At 49.8% G+C, this 18,233-nt stretch overlaps 1 protein-coding gene across 1 annotated transcript; it reads left to right on the top strand.

Annotated features, from left to right (window-relative positions):
- The first annotated feature begins 1,150 nt into the window (after positions 1 to 1,150).
- LOC120392426 (killer cell lectin-like receptor subfamily F member 1) lies at positions 1,151 to 17,904 on the top strand. Its single transcript, XM_039517178.1, has 9 exons — positions 1,151 to 1,307; positions 2,015 to 2,122; positions 3,388 to 3,554; positions 6,566 to 7,501; positions 12,610 to 12,708; positions 13,475 to 13,639; positions 15,252 to 15,406; positions 16,570 to 16,682; positions 17,455 to 17,904. The coding sequence occupies exons 4-9, from the start codon at positions 7,414 to 7,416 to the stop codon at positions 17,576 to 17,578; spliced, it is 744 nt and encodes a 247-aa protein (XP_039373112.1). The 5' UTR covers positions 1,151 to 1,307; positions 2,015 to 2,122; positions 3,388 to 3,554; positions 6,566 to 7,413; the 3' UTR covers positions 17,579 to 17,904.
- Positions 17,905 to 18,233: the final 329 nt, after the last annotated feature.

Raw genomic sequence — 18,233 nt, 5'->3', positions numbered from 1 at the left:
CCTGTAGCTCTGCTATGACACAGGCAGATGGCGCAAGAAACAGAATTAACTAGTAAATACTATTCTGAGCAGGGCTCTGAATCTGGCAGCAGGGTGGTGAACATAGAATAAATGCTTAGATTAGATTTAGATATAGCGATAAATAATCAGAATGAATCATATTGGGTTTTGATAGATTAGATTTAGATTTAAATCGATTATAGATTAGGAGTAGATGCATTTAGATTAGAGTTTAATGGATTTGATTAGAATTAGATTTAAATAGATTCATTTAAAACAGAATATAACTCCATTTGACAGATTAAATTGAAATACACTGTGTTTGAATGGAATAACATTTGTTTAAGGTGTATTAATGGGAGTTCATGTTCACCTGATTATTCATGGCGAATGCCAAATCTGTTTCAGAGTCCCTGCTCCCCAGGAGAGAGTCCCCCATCCTGTAAGCCTGGCCCGTGTGCTCGCTCCCTAGATGTGCACATTAACATTTAGCCAGATTCAAACGCATAGTGTTTGTTTGCACCCAATTTACCATACAATCTAGATCGCCCTGAGTCAGTGACGTCTCCTTTTAATTATTTACCACTTCCCAATTTTTGTGTAATCTGCAAATTTCTTTAGATTTAGATAAGCTGGATATAAATGGACAATTTAGGGTTAGATTGTCCTTATTAGGATTCAGCTGAGATGAAACAGATTCAAACAGATTAGGATTTGGGTTTAGATTGACCGGAAGTAGCTGTAAATCGATAGATGCTAATTTGACTGAGAAAATTTTCTGGATCGCTTGTCAGTGTAGCGCCTGGCTGGCCGTTTAAACGAACCCTGAGACAATCAGAAATTCTGATGATGAAGCGAGACGTAAACAGGGCAGCCCTAGGGTAGTTTGTGGTGGGCAGAAAAAGGTGTTTCAAGGTCACACTATTTTTAGTCAAGTGGCAATTGGCTAATCTATCTGTGGGAAGCCTTATAACATCCAAGCAGTCATTACCTGTGACCGGGCAGAGTGGCCCCACACTGGTACAACAAGGGTTAACCCTTCCTTCCTACCAGAGGAAGCCACGCCCCGGAGGCTCTGCTAGGCATGCTCCAGTTGGAGAACAGGTATAAAAGCCTGCAGATCAGCTCAGTCTGGGCTGACCACCGGAGGAGGAGGATGCACGCTGCCTGCTCCTGAGGAGGGAGAGCCTGCGCATCAGGATCCAGGAGTCAGCCAAGCCAAGGCACTACCTGGGACCCTGACGGGGGACGTCACAGGGTAGAAACAGACCGGAGGATCCTCTGCCCCAGATGAACTGGTATTTACGGTAGGAAGTGACCCAGGGGAACTCTAGAGACAAGCAGTATTAGAGCTGTGGGGAAGCTTGGCGTGTTGCGGGCAGATCCCCGCTGAGTGAGGGGCAACGAGAGCTTGCTACTACCAGAGCCCTGGGTTGGGGCTCGGTGGAGAGGGCAGGCCCAAGCCCTCCTACCCCTGAACCGTGAGGGATCTTATATGGACTCTGGCCACTAGGCTGCGCTACCCTTCTCATAAGGGGTTTTATATGTACTCTGGCTGCTAGACCGTGCTACCCTTCTTGTAAGGGGGTTTATATGGATTCTGTCTGCTAGGCTGCACTACCCTGCTCGTAAGGGAGGTTATATAGACTATGACCACTAGGTCACGCTACCACGCCAGACAGGGGTGATAGTAGGGAGGAAGGCCAAGAGACTGTCATTGACCGCCCGCAGGGAGGCGAACGTAAGGACTTGAGAGTGGTGAGGCACCAGCACCCCATCCTACCCCTGCCACAAAGGGGCACTGGGGTGCCTGATCCGCCACATTAACAGAATAACAGAGAAGGAAGCTGTGCACTCTTGGTAGTTTTAGTTTTGTAGTGCAGTGGAAATAGAATAGAAATCCTAGAAATGTATGTCTGGAAGGGACCTCACTAGGTCAATGAGTCCAGTCCTCTTCACTGAGGCAGATCTATGTATTATCTAGACCAGTGTTTCTCAATGTTTTTGATGCCAGGGACCGGCTTGCAGCCTTCCTAAACTGTGTCAGGACCATCCCAGGGACCGATGCAGGTCCATGACGGACCAGTCATTGAGAAACACTGAGTTAGACCATCCCTGACAGGTATGTGTCTAACCTTTTCTTAACACTCTCCAGTGATGGCGATTCCACAACCTCCCTAGGTAATTTGTTCCAGTGCTTAACTCCCCTGGCAGTTGAGAAGTTTTTCCTAACGTCCATCCAAAACCTCCCTTGCTGCAATTTGAATCCATAACTTCTTGTCCTATCCGCAATGGATAAAGAAAACAGTGTGAAATCCTGGGCTCTATTCCCAGTTCTACCACAATCTCAAGTGCTTGAGTCCAGTTACTCAGTAAAGTGTATAAGTATCTGCTTAATGTTGCATTAATAGGATTTCAGCACCTGCTTTAATGTGAAGCCAACTGAGATCAGGGCCCCATTGTGCCGGGCACTGCACAGACACACACGGAGAGACAGGCCCTGCCCCAGCTGAGATCAGGGCCCCGTTGTGCCAGGCGCTACACAGACATACAGGGAGAGACAGGCCCTGCCCCAGCTGAGATCAGGGCCCCGTTGTGCCAGGCGCTACACAGACACACAGGGAGAGACAGTCCCTGCCCCAGCTGAGATCAGGGCCCCGTTGTGCTCAGGAACAGAATTTTTTCTTAAAAAGAACAGGAGTACTTGTGGCAGCTTAAAGACTAACTTTTCTGTAAAAGTATTTTCTGTTTTCAGGGGGAAAAAATGATTCTCTTCAGTTTTCAAAACCTGAATATTTTTTGTATTGAAAATGGAATTTTTTTCCTAAAAAATGTCTGATTTCCACTTTTTCAAGGGGGGAAAAAAACAATTTTTGTGGGAAACTGTTTGGCTTTTGTTTTCTGCTGTTTCAAAAAAAAAAAACCAGCAAATTTTAACCAAAGCAAAAATTTGCTTTGAACATGTTTGCTTGGGTTAAAAATCTTTCTTCACTGGAAAAAAATATTAGACCAAAAAAATGTCTAAAAATGTCTGCTATTTATAGTGGTGTCGTTTCATAACTCCAGTGAATGTCATTCCATTTCTCCATCCCCTGCCCTCCTCCCCACCCCCAGCTGCATGCTAAAGTGACAAGAAAATTCACTAAGCACATTATATAGCACAGAGCTCAGAGCAGGAGAATTCAGCTTTACTCTGCTGGAGAGACTCATTGCAGAATTCAGTCACTGTTTTATCCGCTTGTCACCCCTAGGGGGCAGGGTCTGACTCTGCACCAATGGCGGGAGCGTGGCCAGAGTTGTAATGAAATACACAACCATGTGTGTAAATATAAGCAGCTATGATTGTATTTAACCCTTGTATTCTGTGTATCTGGTCACTATTCCCAGCTAGATGCCTCCCTTGTTCACGAAGAGAGCGATTTGACAGATTTAACTAGTCGATGGAAGAATTTGTCCACTGACCTAGCTACTGCCGCTCAGAAAGGAGGAAGAACCTGTCCTATCAATGTAGTAAACGCCTGCACTGACGGGCGCCAGCAGCGGCACAGCTGTAGGTGAGCTCTGAGACGTGTCGACTAGCTCTTAAAAGTCAGAGTCGACCTAGCTACATCAGTTAGGGGTGTGAATAAAAGAATTAGATATGTGCACGGAGGACAGGTCCATCAATGGCTGTTAGCCAAGGCGGTCAGGGACGCACGTTTCTTCTTTTTTGATCGGCTCCTGGGAAGCAGTGGCAAGGAGGGAAAAGCAGGGGAAAGGGGGGGCATCGGGGACAAGGGGCCAGCAGGGGCAAGGAGGGGAGAGAGTCAGGGGTGCACAGCAGGCCCCCCTCAGTCCCATCCTGCACGCCGCGGGGATCTAGTCACACAGAGTGTTGGGGTTCTTAGGGTTTGGCTTGTTTTGAGATGGGATTAGCTTGATTTGGGGCTGGTTGTGAAAGTCGGGGTGCTTATTTACGATGGGAAAGTTGGTAACTGTGGTATGTGTGTGTGGGGGGGGTCACGTGCCTCCCTCCCTCCAGATTTGCTGCTTGGCTTGTTCTGCGCACGCTCCCGAGGACAGAGCATGCTCAGTAACATCTGCTGAAGCTGCCGCCCTCGCTCTGTTCCCCCCACTATGGGCAGGTACAGGTCATCTCGGGACATCACCTTATACAGAATGTCAGTCTAGTGGGCCCAGCCGACTATGACACGCCTACAGCAAATGGCTCTGCAGCCCTGCCCCCCCCCGCCCCCGCTGCAGGCGGCCCTGCTCTGTGACACTGTGGGAATCCCAGCAGCTGAGAAAGTAGGACGCAGCAGGGACAGTGCAGGGGTGGACTGATGAGCAGGAGATGAAAACCTGTGGGTGCGAAGGGCTGCTCAGCTAGCAGCGGCGTTCTTGCCCGAAGACGGTTTCCTGTGGGCCAGCGTGACCGTGAGGCTGCTTGCAGAGGTGTGACCTGCTGCAGCTGTTTGCAAACCCTGATGCCCCTGAGGCTAGTTCCAGCTGCCCCCGTTTTGTCTGCGTACCTAACAATGGGACAGTCACACAGCCCTGTGATGGCTACAGTTAAAACGCTGGACTCTTACTATGGCACCGGAACGGGTTCTCCCAGGAGGTGGTACGTAGGGCGGTGGAAGAATTCTTCTGTCGACCTAGCGCTGTCTACGCTAGGGGTTAGGTTGGTACAGCTGCATCTCTCAGGGGCCTGGATTTCCCCCCTGAGACATGCACCGATGCTGCCATAAGTTTTCAGTGCAGACCAGCCCGCCGTCTTTCTTGGTCCACGGCTCTCTTCCAGGACCGGAGCACATTCCCTGCTTCATTTATTCAAGTTTTTTTGTGAGTGGAAATTTTCATCAGAAATTTTTTGGAACTTTTTCATTTTCAATTCCTGCCCCCCATTTTTCAGGGGGAGGATTGTGTGGATTTTTTTCTTCTTTCCACCCACCCCCCTGATCTTTTTCCTTTTGTCAATGGAAAAAAAAACAAGAGGAGAGACAAAAAGGGGATGGGGGAGAGGAAAAATAAGTAACTAAATATTTTGTTTTCCAAAAAAGCCATACCCCCAAAATACATTTCTGGGTGAAAAGATCTGGTTTTGAAAAGGCCATTTTTTTCAACCCCCACATGGTTAACACTTTCACTTTTGACAAGTCTATCGGGGCCCGTCCTTGTGCGATACATCTATACACCACGGAGGGAAGTATTGTCAAAGAGCGTTAAACTTTCGAAAAGATACACCCCCAATATAAAACTTTGAGAACCAATGAGTTAGAGTGTAACAGGGTGCTGGCCCAAAAGGTTCTGGTCAGGTCTCCGTTAGCCCAGCTCCAATTAAGGGGTATTAATTGGTGCGGGCTGGGTGTGGCTCACCAAAAGGCTTAGGGAAAAACACCTGCGGGCCTTGTTAGCCAGGAAGCTATATAAAGCTGGCAGGAAGGAAGCAGAAGGTGGGACAGGAAAGGGAGGAGATTGTGGTGGCAGGTCCCAACTGGCTGAAGAAGCTAGGTGTCTCCCAGGGAGCTGGCTGGAATGGACTGTACATACACATGTAGGGGGCTAGCAGGTTTTTTTGAGCATTGGCTAAGCAGCCCAGGGTTGTGAAAAATCTGGGGGGGGGGGCCAGGGATCTAGGGCAAAAATTGGTCCACCTAGTGAAGGCAGGGGGCTGGACTCAATGACCTTTCAAGGTCCCTTCCAGTTCTAGGAGATTGGTATATCTCCAATTATTATCTTTACCTTTAATATTACACAGTGGTGGGCACTGACACAGTGGTGGGCACTGGTGCTTGCATATTAAGTGGTCTCCGACTGATTTTTGGGATGAGCAGTGAAGCGCTCTGTGACGTGGGGGACCCCTTTCACACAGCAAGCCTCTGAGTGCGACTCCCTTCATAAATTAAAACACTTCTTTTTATAATTCACACTATTGTAAATGCTGGGTTTGGGGTGGAGGCTGACAGCTCGCGATCCCCCCATGTAATCACCTCGCAATCCCCTGAGGAGGCCCGACCCCCAGTTTGAGAACCTCTGCTCTAACTCAAATAGCTGCTGGGGACTCGACATCTGCACTACTGCCGTTCTCTGGTGTTAGACAGGACACTCTAATGACCTTTAAATCTATGAAACTATTAATCACTTGTCACAGCCACATTCGCCAGCTGTTTTGATGCTGGGTTCTAAACCTCACGGTAGGTCACCGGGGAGTAGCACCACATTCAGAGCAGTGGGTGGGCTGGAAAGGTCTTCTGCAGTGGAAAGAAAAACTTCACTGACGGGGAGTGGGGAGTGTGTGTGTGTGTGTGTGACCTTTTTCTCCAGCTTCTAGTCAACGAGCCAGGAGGTTTGAAGGACAGCGGGGGGCACGTGCAGGAGAGTAGGTCATTGCCAGGCTCTGCTCCCACTTAGGGCTGCTTGTGCAAAGACTTCCCTGGAGCTAGCATGCAAAAAAATGGCAGGGTGGCTGGGACGGTGCTAGTGACTTGGGCAAGTCCCCTCAGCTAAGACCTGAGGGAAGGCAGACGACAGGCCTGGACTTGAGCTGCTCGCCTGAGGCAACATCCACACTGCTGTTTTTAAGGTGCTAGCGGCAGTGAAGGAAACACAAGCCTCGCCACACATATAATGAAACAACTGCTCCAAGGTCCATATGCAAACAATGAATATTAAACCCACCAATTTCCCGCTCCTTGGACCATGCCGTTGAACCGTGCCAGGAAAGTTTGATTTCAACCGTTGGGAAATGCTGGTTGTTTCTCCATGGACCACGTTGATGGAAATGATTTTTTTTCCCGCCAGTTTCATCAACATTTTCAGTGGAAACTTTCCACTTCTTCTGCAACCTCCCCACCAAATCCTCTGACCAAAGCTTTTCCTTTTCGGGTGTGTGGGGGGAGTTTAGTTGGGGGACGAACATTTCAAACTTTCCCGGGAAAGTGGCTGCTTGCTGCAAAAAATGTCATTTGAGTGAAACCCCCAAGCCACCCTTTTGTTAGAAAACTGTCCACCCACCCTGTTTTCGAGCTCATTTCCGCCTCTTGAGCTAAGAAAGCAACACAGGCTTTTGACAGCTGGCTGCTGTGGACAGCCCCCTCAAAGACCATTTATTCTCCGAGCACTGAGAAAAGCAGAGGGGCAGGGAGCTAGACACACGACTGTCTACGCTGGCTCTGCCTGGTGCTCCAGGCTGGGATTCGCTGCCTGAGTTGGAATCGCCATCGAATCTGAGTCGAGCACCCAACCCTCAAATTGCAGCTGGGAGAGAAGGTACAAATTATTCAGCTATTCGCCAAAGCCCATGCAGTGGTCAGAAGTGGATATAGTTCAACTGAGACAATATTTCCTGATAGAAGAGGTGTCGGTCATTTTACCTCAGACACAAGGACGGTGCCTTCACACCCAGCTCCCTGCCTGTCACCTTTGCTGGCTATGGCTGAGGGGGGAGTAATCTACACTTATCTAACCCACCCGGCAGGCTCCCTGCCCAGCGACAGGTCGGCCCCGGATCAGCATCACAGTGAGTGCACTTCACTTTGTGGCGTTTTTTCAGGGGGGGGGTGGATTTTGGGAGGCTGGGATTCCATTTTTGCTGCTGTAATGTTGATAAATAGCAGGTCTAGCAATGCACGAGGGGTCAGATCCCTATCTGGTGTAGGCGGGCACAGCTTCACTGATTTCAGTGCATTAACTCCGGATTTACACCAGGGTCACAGAGATCAGAATTTGGTCCTAACTCCAGTGACTTCAGTGGGGTTGCTCTGGATTTACCTCTGGTCACTGAGGTGAAAATCCAGCCCTGACCCCATTCGTTGCAGTGGAGTCACTCTGGATTTGGAACAAGGTAACTGAGATCTGAATCCAGCCCTGGCACAATTCATTGCAGTGGAGTCACTCCAGATTTGGAACAGGGTCACTGAGATCTGAAATCAGCTCTGGCTCTATGAAAGAAAATAACCTGAAGACAATCTAATGTCTCTTTCAAATCAGCTTCATCAAACCCAGCATCCAAAACGCTAAAACGTGTTCATCCTAATTGTATATGCATTTCATGGCATCACTACAGAGCAGATTTAAGTTGTGTGGTCACCTTAATTGTGCAGTTCCAGACCTGGATTCCTTTTCAGGGTAACCTTAACTCTCAATTTTGGGGCAGTGCTTGGTGGTAGGATGATTATAACATCCCTGGAAAGCTTTTGCCATTAAATTACATGCCACCTTCTTTCCACCTTCACACAGATTTTTGTCTGGGCATCACTATGCAGGGCTAGAGAATCAACATGTGCAAATCAGCTCCGTGCTGGCATTTCAGCTGGGGTGACCAGCTGTCCTGATTTTATAGGGACAGTCCTGATTTTGGGGTCTTTTTCTTTTAAAAAAGGTTCTATTACCCCCCACCCCATCACAATTTTTCACACTTGCTGTCTGGTCACTCTAGTTTCAGCTGATTTGCACCAGCTGGGGGTCTGGGTTTAGGTTTCTCTAGCCCAGTGGCTCCCAAACTGGGGTTTGGGAACCCCTGGGGCTTTGTGAAATGTTACAGGGGGGGTCTCTGGAAAAAAATCCCTAATGGCACACAGAGCTGTCCCGAGGGACCCTGGGCAGCACGGGGCCAGCAGCCCAGAGCCCCTAGACTTCCAAGAGCTAAGCAGATCAAAGCGAGCATCTCTATCCCACTGAGGAGATTGAAATGTCAAGACTCCTTAGAAGAAATGGAAAGGGAGGGGGATATGTTTTGCTGTCTTTAAAATTAAGTAGGTAGCTAGTGGTGTCTGTAAAATTATTATGAAGAACAAGTTTAAGCTTTGTTGTAACGTGTGTTGTTTGCCTGGACTGCTCAAGACCTGAATGCTTGTGTAGGAGGAACTCTTTGAGTTAGCTTCATAAATACCTTCCTGCTGTTTCACATCTGATACTCCTTGGTGAAACCTAGGAGCCGTGTCTTAGAACAGGCTTATTCAAAGTGATACAAGCTACGAAAGGGAGATCTGGGAAGAGTGTTGCCATTTTCATAATGTAATAAAAATACTGTAATGATAAATAATAATGATTAATAAAGTGTGTAATAAGCACGTCATAAGAACAAATTTTATATTTCCTAGATCACTGCTTTTGTAATTTATACTCAGGTAAAGGAGAAAATCCCTGGAAATATTCATTTTTAGGAGGAGGGTCGCGAGACTTGACATTTTAGTGAAAGGGGTTCGTGGGTTGTTGAAGTTCGGGAACCACTGGTCTAGCTCGTAGGAGAAGCTCAGCATAAGGCTTTGACTCGCTTCTGCACTGGTAAATGAGACAGTGTCTCTGAACTCTTCCAAGCCAGCGACAGTCTAAGAGCCAGGTTGGCCCCAGTGTAAATCATGGTGACACCACTCCCGTCTACAGGGCTTTGCTGATTTCTACCAGCTGAGCATCTGGCCTTTATGCCTTGATTTATTTATTCATTTTCCCACAATGCTCAGCACCACAACAGGGACCAAATTTGCAGGGGCTCTCGGCTTTCGTGTGGGCACCCAGCTCAGTGGCTAGGTTCCAGGGGAGCCCAGCGCATTGGGTGCTAATCTCTGGAAATCTGCCCATAGACCCCACAGCCGGAGGTGCTGTTGGACTGGGGCCATCTGGAAAGCTGTGTCCTGAGCCACCGAGCCCGGATTGGGGGTGGTGAGGAAAATGACCCCAGCACTGAGTGACTGCAGCTTTACTTGGCACAGAAAACTATTTCGTGCAGGCTGTGGGCGTAGTGAGAGCAAGACACAGTATATTGCACAGCTCTGCCCTCCTGTGCCGTCACGTTGCCCGACTGGAATGCAGCCAACACGTAGTGAGACCAAGAGGAAGAAGCAGTGAGGCCCGGGGGGGCGGAGTGGGGGGAGAAGGACACTTGCCCAGAGCTTGGAGGACCTGGGGTTAGGTCCTTTTCTGCACACTCCCTGTGTCGCCTTGAGCCGGGCACATAGGGTCAGACCCCCACAGGTACTTAGGTGCCTGAGCAAGTTGGCTTCAGAGGGACTTAGAGGCTTTAAAAAAATCACATCTGGCTGTTTTTAGGTGCGTAAATCCCTTAGGAAAGCTGGCCCTCCATCACTCGCTGCCTCAGTTTCCCACCTGTAAGCAGGTGTAGAGAGACAGGGCAGAGTTCTATTACCTCTGTCTCTGTCACCGGTACCACCGCTGCTGGGCTCTGCGGCCAGTGCTGGTGCACACGGATCACGAAGGAGGTTAATGAACTAGAGAGAGGTCAAGGAAAAGCCACGTGAATGATTAAACGGTTAGAAAACCTGCGTTACAGTGAGAGCCTCCAGGAGCTCCATCTCGTCAGCGTAACAAGGAGAAGGTGACGGGGTGACTTGATCCCAGGCTGTCAGTACAAATATTTCATGACGGGCTCGTCAGTCTAGCCAAGGTCTAACACAACCCAATGGCTAGAACTTGAAGCTAGACAAATTCAGGCTGGAATACAGGTACATTAATAACAGGGAGAGTAGTTATCCCGTGGAACAATTTACTGGGGTCACGGGGGATTCTCCATCATTGACCGTTTTTAACTCAAGCTGGGATGTTTTTCTGACAGCTCCACTGCAGGCATTATTTTGGGGCAGGTCTCTGGCCTGTGCTATCCTAGAGGTCAGACCAGATGATCACAATGGTCCCTTCTGGCCTTGGTATCATCAGGGCCGGCTCCAGACCCCAGCGCGCCAAGCGCATGCTTGGGGCAGCATGCCACAGGGGGAGCTCTGCCTGTCACCGGGAGGGCGGCAGGCAGTTCCGGTGGACCTCCCGCAGGCGTGCCTGCAGAGGGTCCGCTGGTCCCGCGGCTTCGGTGGAGCATCCGTAGGCGTGCCTACGGGAGGCCCACCGGAACCGCGGGAACAGCGACCGCCAGAGCACCCCCCGTGGCTTGCCGCCCTGCTTGTGGGCGGCGAAATTCCTAGAGCCGCCCCTGGGTATCATAGGCACCGACTTCTGCTTCCACCAGTGGGTGGTCGACCTCCCTCTTGCCCTGGCTCCCACCCCTACCCAGCCCCCCTCCCACCCCTGCCCCGCCCCCATTCCAGCCCCTTCCCCAAATCCCCACCCCGGCCGTGCCTCTTCCCCACCTCCTCCCCTGAGCATGCCGCGTTCCCGCTCCTCCCCCTCCCTTCCAGCATGCTGCCAAACAGCTGTTTGGCAGCAGCAAGGCGGGAAGCGCTGAGAGGTAGGTGGAGGAGGAGGTGGGGCATGCGGGGGGAGAGAGAAGCTTGGCTGCCAGTGGGTGCAGAGCACCCACTAATTTTCCCTGGGGGTGCTCCAGCCCTGGAGCACCCACTGAGTCGGTGCCTATGCTTGGTATCTACACAAGGTGCTGATAACAGCGCTGCCCTGTCTCAGAGCAGTGCAGAGAGGGTAAATATTTCCCGGGTTTTGATGAGGAACCATCACAACCCAGAAACTACAGAAACGGGTCCAGGTGAGTTCCTTAGGAGAACAGAATTCTGTTACCGACTCCAGTTCCTTCTAGAGTTGGGCTGATTCCTGGAGGAGATAAAAAACAGCAACAAATTTTTAGTGCCTAAACCGATCAGCCGTGGCTCTGAACCACCGAGGGCGCAGGGCTTTCGCTGAGTCACCACCCCGAGGCCGTCCCACTCCAGTGTATCAGTGCGAGTGCCTCTTTTGGCCAGATGTCCTTGTTGCTAGGCTACCAGACTAGCACGTGGAAAACCTGGTTTTGGTTCTTGGCTCTGCCACTGACTGTGTGTGTGACCTCGATCAAGTCACTTAATTATTATTTGTATTATTGTGGCCTCTGGCAGCCCCAGTCATTTACCAGGACACTGTTGTGCTGGGTGCTGCACAAACCTGGGATTAAAAAGGCAGTGCCCTGCCCTATGGCATTTGCAATCTGGGCCTAAGGCAGGAGACGACAGAAGGTTACAGACAGACGATGGGGAGCACGACGAGCCCATAACGGTCACCGTGACGAGCTGCGGCGGCTGCACCCTCAGCCTAGCCATTGTCAAGTTTTTTTGTGGGCTTCACAACCAAGGCGAGTGTTGGTCTCTCTGCGCTGGGTCTGACAGCTCCTCCCCCTCGCTGAATTGAGCTCACAGTACAAAGGGATCCCTAGGAGATGACACCTTCTGCAAGGTGTGTCACTGAGCAATGTGTTCTGCATCTCGCTTTCATCCCACCACGTATTGCTGGGCTGGAGGCAGGAAATCCTGGGTGAAATTCCCAGCCCCGGCTGTTGCAGGAGATGAGTTGAGCTGCTCGGAATCATCCTGTCCAGCCTCAGTTTAGCTGATGGTTTACACTAGTTTACTGTCTCTCTGTATGATCATTAACACACGTTCACCTCCCCCCACCCCCACACTTCCGGCAGTGGGTTTCCTGATCTGCTGAGCTGAGAAGAGCAGTGTCAGATCCACCTCCTTCTCAGAGACTTTTGCAGGCTATTTGCTCAGCTAGCCACAGTCAAACCAGGGGGCTTCTTTCCACTGAGAGGTGAGAACTGCAAACAGGCCAGGCCAGAGCGTTAAAGGGCAGAGATGTTGCCTTGCAGATGTCAATGGGTGTGGGTGCACCAAAGGCACTTATCTCCCCTGGTGCATGCAAACCAGCTCTGCATTTCCCCGTTGATTCTTGCAGCTTGTCCGCAGTGCCCGCTTTGGCATCGGATCGCTCTGCGGGTGGGCTGGGCCGGGAACATCGTCCTGCTGGGAGCTGTGATCGCGCTGGCTGTCCTGGGTGAGTAGCCCCCTGGCTGTGGGTTTTGGGCTGCGACCCAGCAACGCTCCGGGAACTCAACACACCTTGTTGGGGCTCAATGTGAGAATCGCTGAGCGGCGGCCTCTGGCCTGGGTGATACAGGAGGTCAGACTAGATGAGCCAAATGGTCTCTTCTAGCCTTGAACGTTGTGCTTCTGGGACAACTGTGCCAGGTTCTCAGTTGCTATAAATTGCCTTATGGTCATTGATTTACTCTGCCTGGGGATCTGCCCATCAACTCCCATGGAGCTATGGCCGAGTCACACCAGCTGGGACCTGGCCCACTGACTCCGATGGAGCCATAGGCACCTACGCCAGGGGTGCTCCGGGCCTCAGGCACCCACAGAAAAATAATAGGGGGTCCTCAGAACCCACCAGCCACAGTGGTTCAGCGTGGCCTGAGGGCTGGCTGCTGATCAGCTGTTCGGAGGGGAGGGGGATGGGACAGGGGGAAGAGAAGGAGATGGAGTAGGGGACAGTGGGGAGAGGAAGGGGGAGGGGAAAGGGGGTGAAGTGGGGGGCATGAAGAGGCATAGTGAGGGTAGGGCATTGGGGGCAGAGGCGGAGCGAGGGCGGGGCCTCGGCAGGAGAGGCGGAGCGAGGGCCGGGCCTCAGGACAGAGCGGGGGTGTATCACCCTCTGGGAAAACCAAAAATCAGCGCCTGTGGATGGAGTTACGGCTGATCTACCCCAGCTGGAATCTGGCCTTGTCTTTTCCAATTTTTCGCTTCTATTTATCTTGAAGTTGGCCAGCGCCCATCCCAGACTTGCCCGACGGCAGCCGTCCCGCCGACTGCTCAGCAGAGCAATTCATGTGAGATCAATGAAAACACAACATGCAACCGTACATTGGAGGGTTTCCGATCCTGCCTGAAGCGAAATTTGTGTGGAGTGGAAAACAGCTCAGCAGGTAACCCCCCAGCATCCTGTATACAACCCGTCACTCATCCTCACTGTTACACACCCGGATCCATACATAAAGCCGAGACACCTTCGTTCCCACACCCTCTATCCCATCTCTCCTTTCATGAGCCTCTTTAATATCGCCAGGAATCTACAGCCTCAACAGTGACTGCTGCTGGCCAGCCAGGGTGATCTGAGCTTTGAAAGATACAGGCAGCATTAGTGATAATAGTGAATTATGATTTTATAGTTCTTTACCTGATATGTGTATTACATGTGTAGCATCTAGAGGCACTGAGATCAGGGCCCCGTCGTGCCGGGCGCTGCACAGACACACAGCGAGAGACAGTCCCTGCCCCAGCTGAGATCAGGGCCCCGTCGTGCCGGGCGCTGCACAGACACACAGTGGCAGTCCCTGCCCCAGCTGAGATCAGGGCCCCGTTGTGCCGGGCGCTGCACAGACACACAGGGAGAGACAGTCCCTGCCCCAGCTGAGATCAGGGCCCCGTTGTGCCGGGCGCTGCACAGACACACAGCGAGAGACAGTCCCTGCCCCAGCTGAGATCAGGGCCCCGTTGTGCCGGGCGCTGCACAGACACACAGCGAGAGACAGTCCCTGCCCCAGCTGAGATCAGGGCCCCGTCGTGCCGAGCGCTGCACAGACACACAGGGAGAGACAGTCCCTGCCCCAGCTGAGATCAGGGCCCCGTTGTGCCGGGCGCTGCACAGACACACAGCGAGACAGGCCCTGCCCCAGCTGAGATCAGGGCCGGGCGCTGCACAGACACACAGCGAGAGACAGTCCCTGCCCCAGCTGAGATCAGGGCCCCGTTGTGCCGGGCGCTGCACAGACACACAGGGAGAGACAGTCCCTGCCCCAGCTGAGATCAGGGCCCCGTTGTGCCGGGCGCTGCACAGACACACAGCGAGAGACAGTCCCTGCCCCAGCTGAGATCAGGGCCCCGTTGTGCCGGGCGCTGCACAGACACACAGGGAGAGACAGGCCCTGCCCCAGCTGAGATCAGGGCCAGCACTGACTGACATTAGCATACGCCCTACTGAGCCCTGCAGCACAGCGCCCCCTAGCACTGCACTGGTGCACTGGGGTCAGCAGTGGCTGCAAGGTAAGCTGACCAGATAGTGAGCGTGAGAAATCGAGATGGGGGTGGGGAGTAATAGGTGTCTATATAAGAAAAAGCCCCAAATATTGGGACTGTCCCTATGAAATTGGGACCTCTGGTCTCCCTACTGCAAGGTGAGAGCACTTTATTGAGCCTCTACCCTGATAACTGAACACAGCCCCCCGGTGCCCCCATAGCACCACAATGGGGCATTGGGGCCAGCACTGACTGGGAGGGGAGAGTGCTCCCTGCTAATCCTCCAGCTCTGCTAACCTGTAGCACAGCGCCCCCTTGCATCACACTGAGGTATTGGAGCCAGCACTTACTCTGAGCACCCCGTGGTGTTATGGTCTTGCCATGCTCCCCAGTGTTCTGCCAACACGCTGCACTTTGTCTCGCTAAAACGTTGAGTGTGAAGGCTCCGTGTGTCTCTGCTGGTGGAGCAGGTCAGAACAATCAGATCCATTACTTTAATAACTGTTCCATTTCCCCGTCCAGAGGGCCCCGGGTGCAAACTCTGCCCCAGGCACTGGGTGCCGCACAGGGACAAGTGCTACTGGCTTTCTAAAGAGAATCAATACTGGAGCTGGGGCCGTGATGACTGCTCACGGAGGAGATCTCACCTGCTAGTGATCCAGGACCGGGAGGAGCTGGTAAAGAACGTGCTAAACTTCACCTAACATATTTGTGTCCTTGTTCATGAGAGCAGGTCACGAAGCCCTCTTTTATTTTTCCAGCAACAAACTTTTGAAAGTAAAATTTTCATTCACAATTTTTCTGTTTTTCATCGGAAAAATTTAAAGTGAAATGAAACGTTAGGTTTTTTCAGAATTTCGACAGATATTCTCCATTTATTTTTAATCATTTTTTAACAATTTAAATTTTCAGTTGTGCAGAATTATGGGTTTGAAGTATTTTTTATCAATTTTTATTGCTGTAAATTTTCACAGTTGTGGAAAATCATGGGGCGGGGTCAGCCACTGGAAAGCGAGGTCGGACCATAATTAGTTAATGACAGTAGATGTTGAGATTCAAAGAGGTTGAGTTTTGTAACAGTCAACATATACACAGTAAGAATCCTTAAATCAAATGCTAAGTTCTCAAATAACATTTTTCTTTGCCTCTCCGTAAATTTTGTTTATTGTCAGTGGAACTATTTTTCATCAGTTTGTGTGTGTATGGTGAAGTCAACATTTGCCGATAAAAATCGAACCATCCCAAGCCTATATACTTAGGCTTAGAATTATTACATTTTTATATAAATAAATACATTAATAGTAGATTCCAAAACGTTGTCCAGTGTTAAAATGATTAGGTACAAACTGGAGACAGGGATTCTTCAGCTATCACTGGGCTGCGGCTGCTTCTGGGGTGGGGCAGCTGGGTAACAGCTGTATAGCAACGTTGCACAGGGTTTGGTCACTCAGTACAGAATCCTATATGGAAAGAGGTGCAGTAGGCGGGTAACAGCTGACATGTTTGCCCAAGTGCTATTAATTATTTATTAGAGCTGTGTTTAAAAAAAAATTGTAAAAATTATTTTAAAAAATGGAGAATGTTTACTGATGTTCACCGAAAATGATAACCAAAATTCATCAAAATCTTGATGGAGGGGAACAGGACTGACTCAGTTATTAATTAATCCTATACATTGTTTGTTATGTTTACTTTCAATTGGAGTTTCATCTGGTTCTGAGTTGTCACCAGTATTAAAGATCAAAACCCAAATGAGAGATCAGGTCTCGTTTGCATCGTGAGCAAAGGAGCCAGAGAATTCCACCATGTTCTGTTCTCTGACACTGTGTCCATTTCACAGGAGTTCACACAGAATCTTACAGGAAATCAAAATCCGGTGTGGATTGGACTCAACATCACCTCCGCAGGGAGGAAGTGGACCTGGGTGGATGGTTCCCCGTTAAATCAAACACTGTGAGTGATTCCTGATTAGTATTTGACATGAGTCTGCAATAAATACATAGTGTGAAACCCTGGGCCCCATTAAAGTCAATGGCAAATCTGCTATTGACCTCCATGGGGCAAGGATTTCATCCATTAAATCTTACAGTGTAAGGGCCTTGATCCTGCAGACACACCTGGGGTTAAGTCTCATTGAAGTGAATGGCAGTATGCATGGCAGGAAATCAAAGCAAGTGCATAAAGGTTTGCAGGATCCGGGTCTCTCTTTGCTCGGCCCCACACTCCAGGGCAGAGCTAGTTACAAAATGGGGAGAAACGGGATTTTTTTCAATCTTTTCTTGTTTTTGTCAACATCTGAGACTTTAAAATTCAAAAGCTGTTCAGTTACAAAACTGAGAAAGTCCCAACTGCCTCCAAAGTTGGTCCAAAAACTAGATCACTCAAAATTCATCAAAACTTCCCTGTTTTTTCACTGAAATTTGAAATTGACTTAACTTTTCATGTAAGTTTCAAAAGCGGAACATTTGCATCAGTTCTAAAGATTGGCCTCTCTGCACTAGCACTCTGATTAATCACTTTGCTGCAAGTTTCTGAACCATGTGCAGTTTGTGCACCTCTCCCCCAGGTCTGGACTTAACATATCAACTTGTTTCATGTATTAGCCTATCTGGGGAAGGACTAGAGATGACGCTGGAACCCCAGCATGCTGGAAGGAAAGAGAAAAGCTGCTTTTCTGCACCTCTAAACCCAGTGATTGTGACTGTCTCCTTCACTCCTCTCACAGGTTCACGGTTTCGGGTCCTGCGGAAGAGAACAGCTGTGCTGCAGTCAAGAAGAGTCAGATCAAGTCTGAAATCTGCAACACTCAATATAAATGGATTTGCCAAAAGGAAGCTGTGCTCATTTAAATGGCTGGATTGGGGACTCTGTCTGCATATATGGAATGCAGAACATCCTGGGTTCTCATCTCTGTTTCAGCTAACAAAGCCTCAGGCAGCATAAATCCGGGTAACGCCGATAAAGTGAATGGTGCAATGCTGATTTACACCCATTGGAGGTCTGGGCCCATTGACTCCAATGGAGTTACGGCCAGTTCACACCAGCTGGGAATCTGGCCCTTTGATTATTTAAAAAAATAAATAAATCTATAATTTTTTCCACGGTGCTTCTAATATTGTCTTCAGAGTATTAAAAGATTCCTGGGACATTATTGTATACGTGATGGTAACGCCTAGAGGACCCAGCTGAGATCAGGACCCCATTGTGCCGGGTGCTGCACAGACACACAGCGAGAGACAGGCCCTGCTCCGGAACAGATTTTTTTTTCTGTAAAAATGTTTTCCATTTTCAGAAAAAAAAATTTTGATTCTCTTCAGTATTCAAAATCTGAACTTTTTTGTAACTGAAAATGGAACATTTTTATTGAAAATGGAAAAGTTTCACCCCAAAAATGTCTGATTTCCACTTTTTCAAGGAAACCCCCCCATAATTTTTGTGGGAAACTGGCTTTTGTTTTCTGTTGTTTCAAGGAAAAAGCGAGAAAATTTTGACCAAAGCAAAAAT

The sequence above is a fragment of the Mauremys reevesii genome, unplaced genomic scaffold (assembly GCF_016161935.1).
Source record: "Mauremys reevesii isolate NIE-2019 unplaced genomic scaffold, ASM1616193v1 Contig1, whole genome shotgun sequence".
NCBI classification, from domain to species: domain Eukaryota; kingdom Metazoa; phylum Chordata; order Testudines; family Geoemydidae; genus Mauremys; species Mauremys reevesii.
This window is presented reverse-complemented; position numbering and strand designations above follow the sequence as displayed.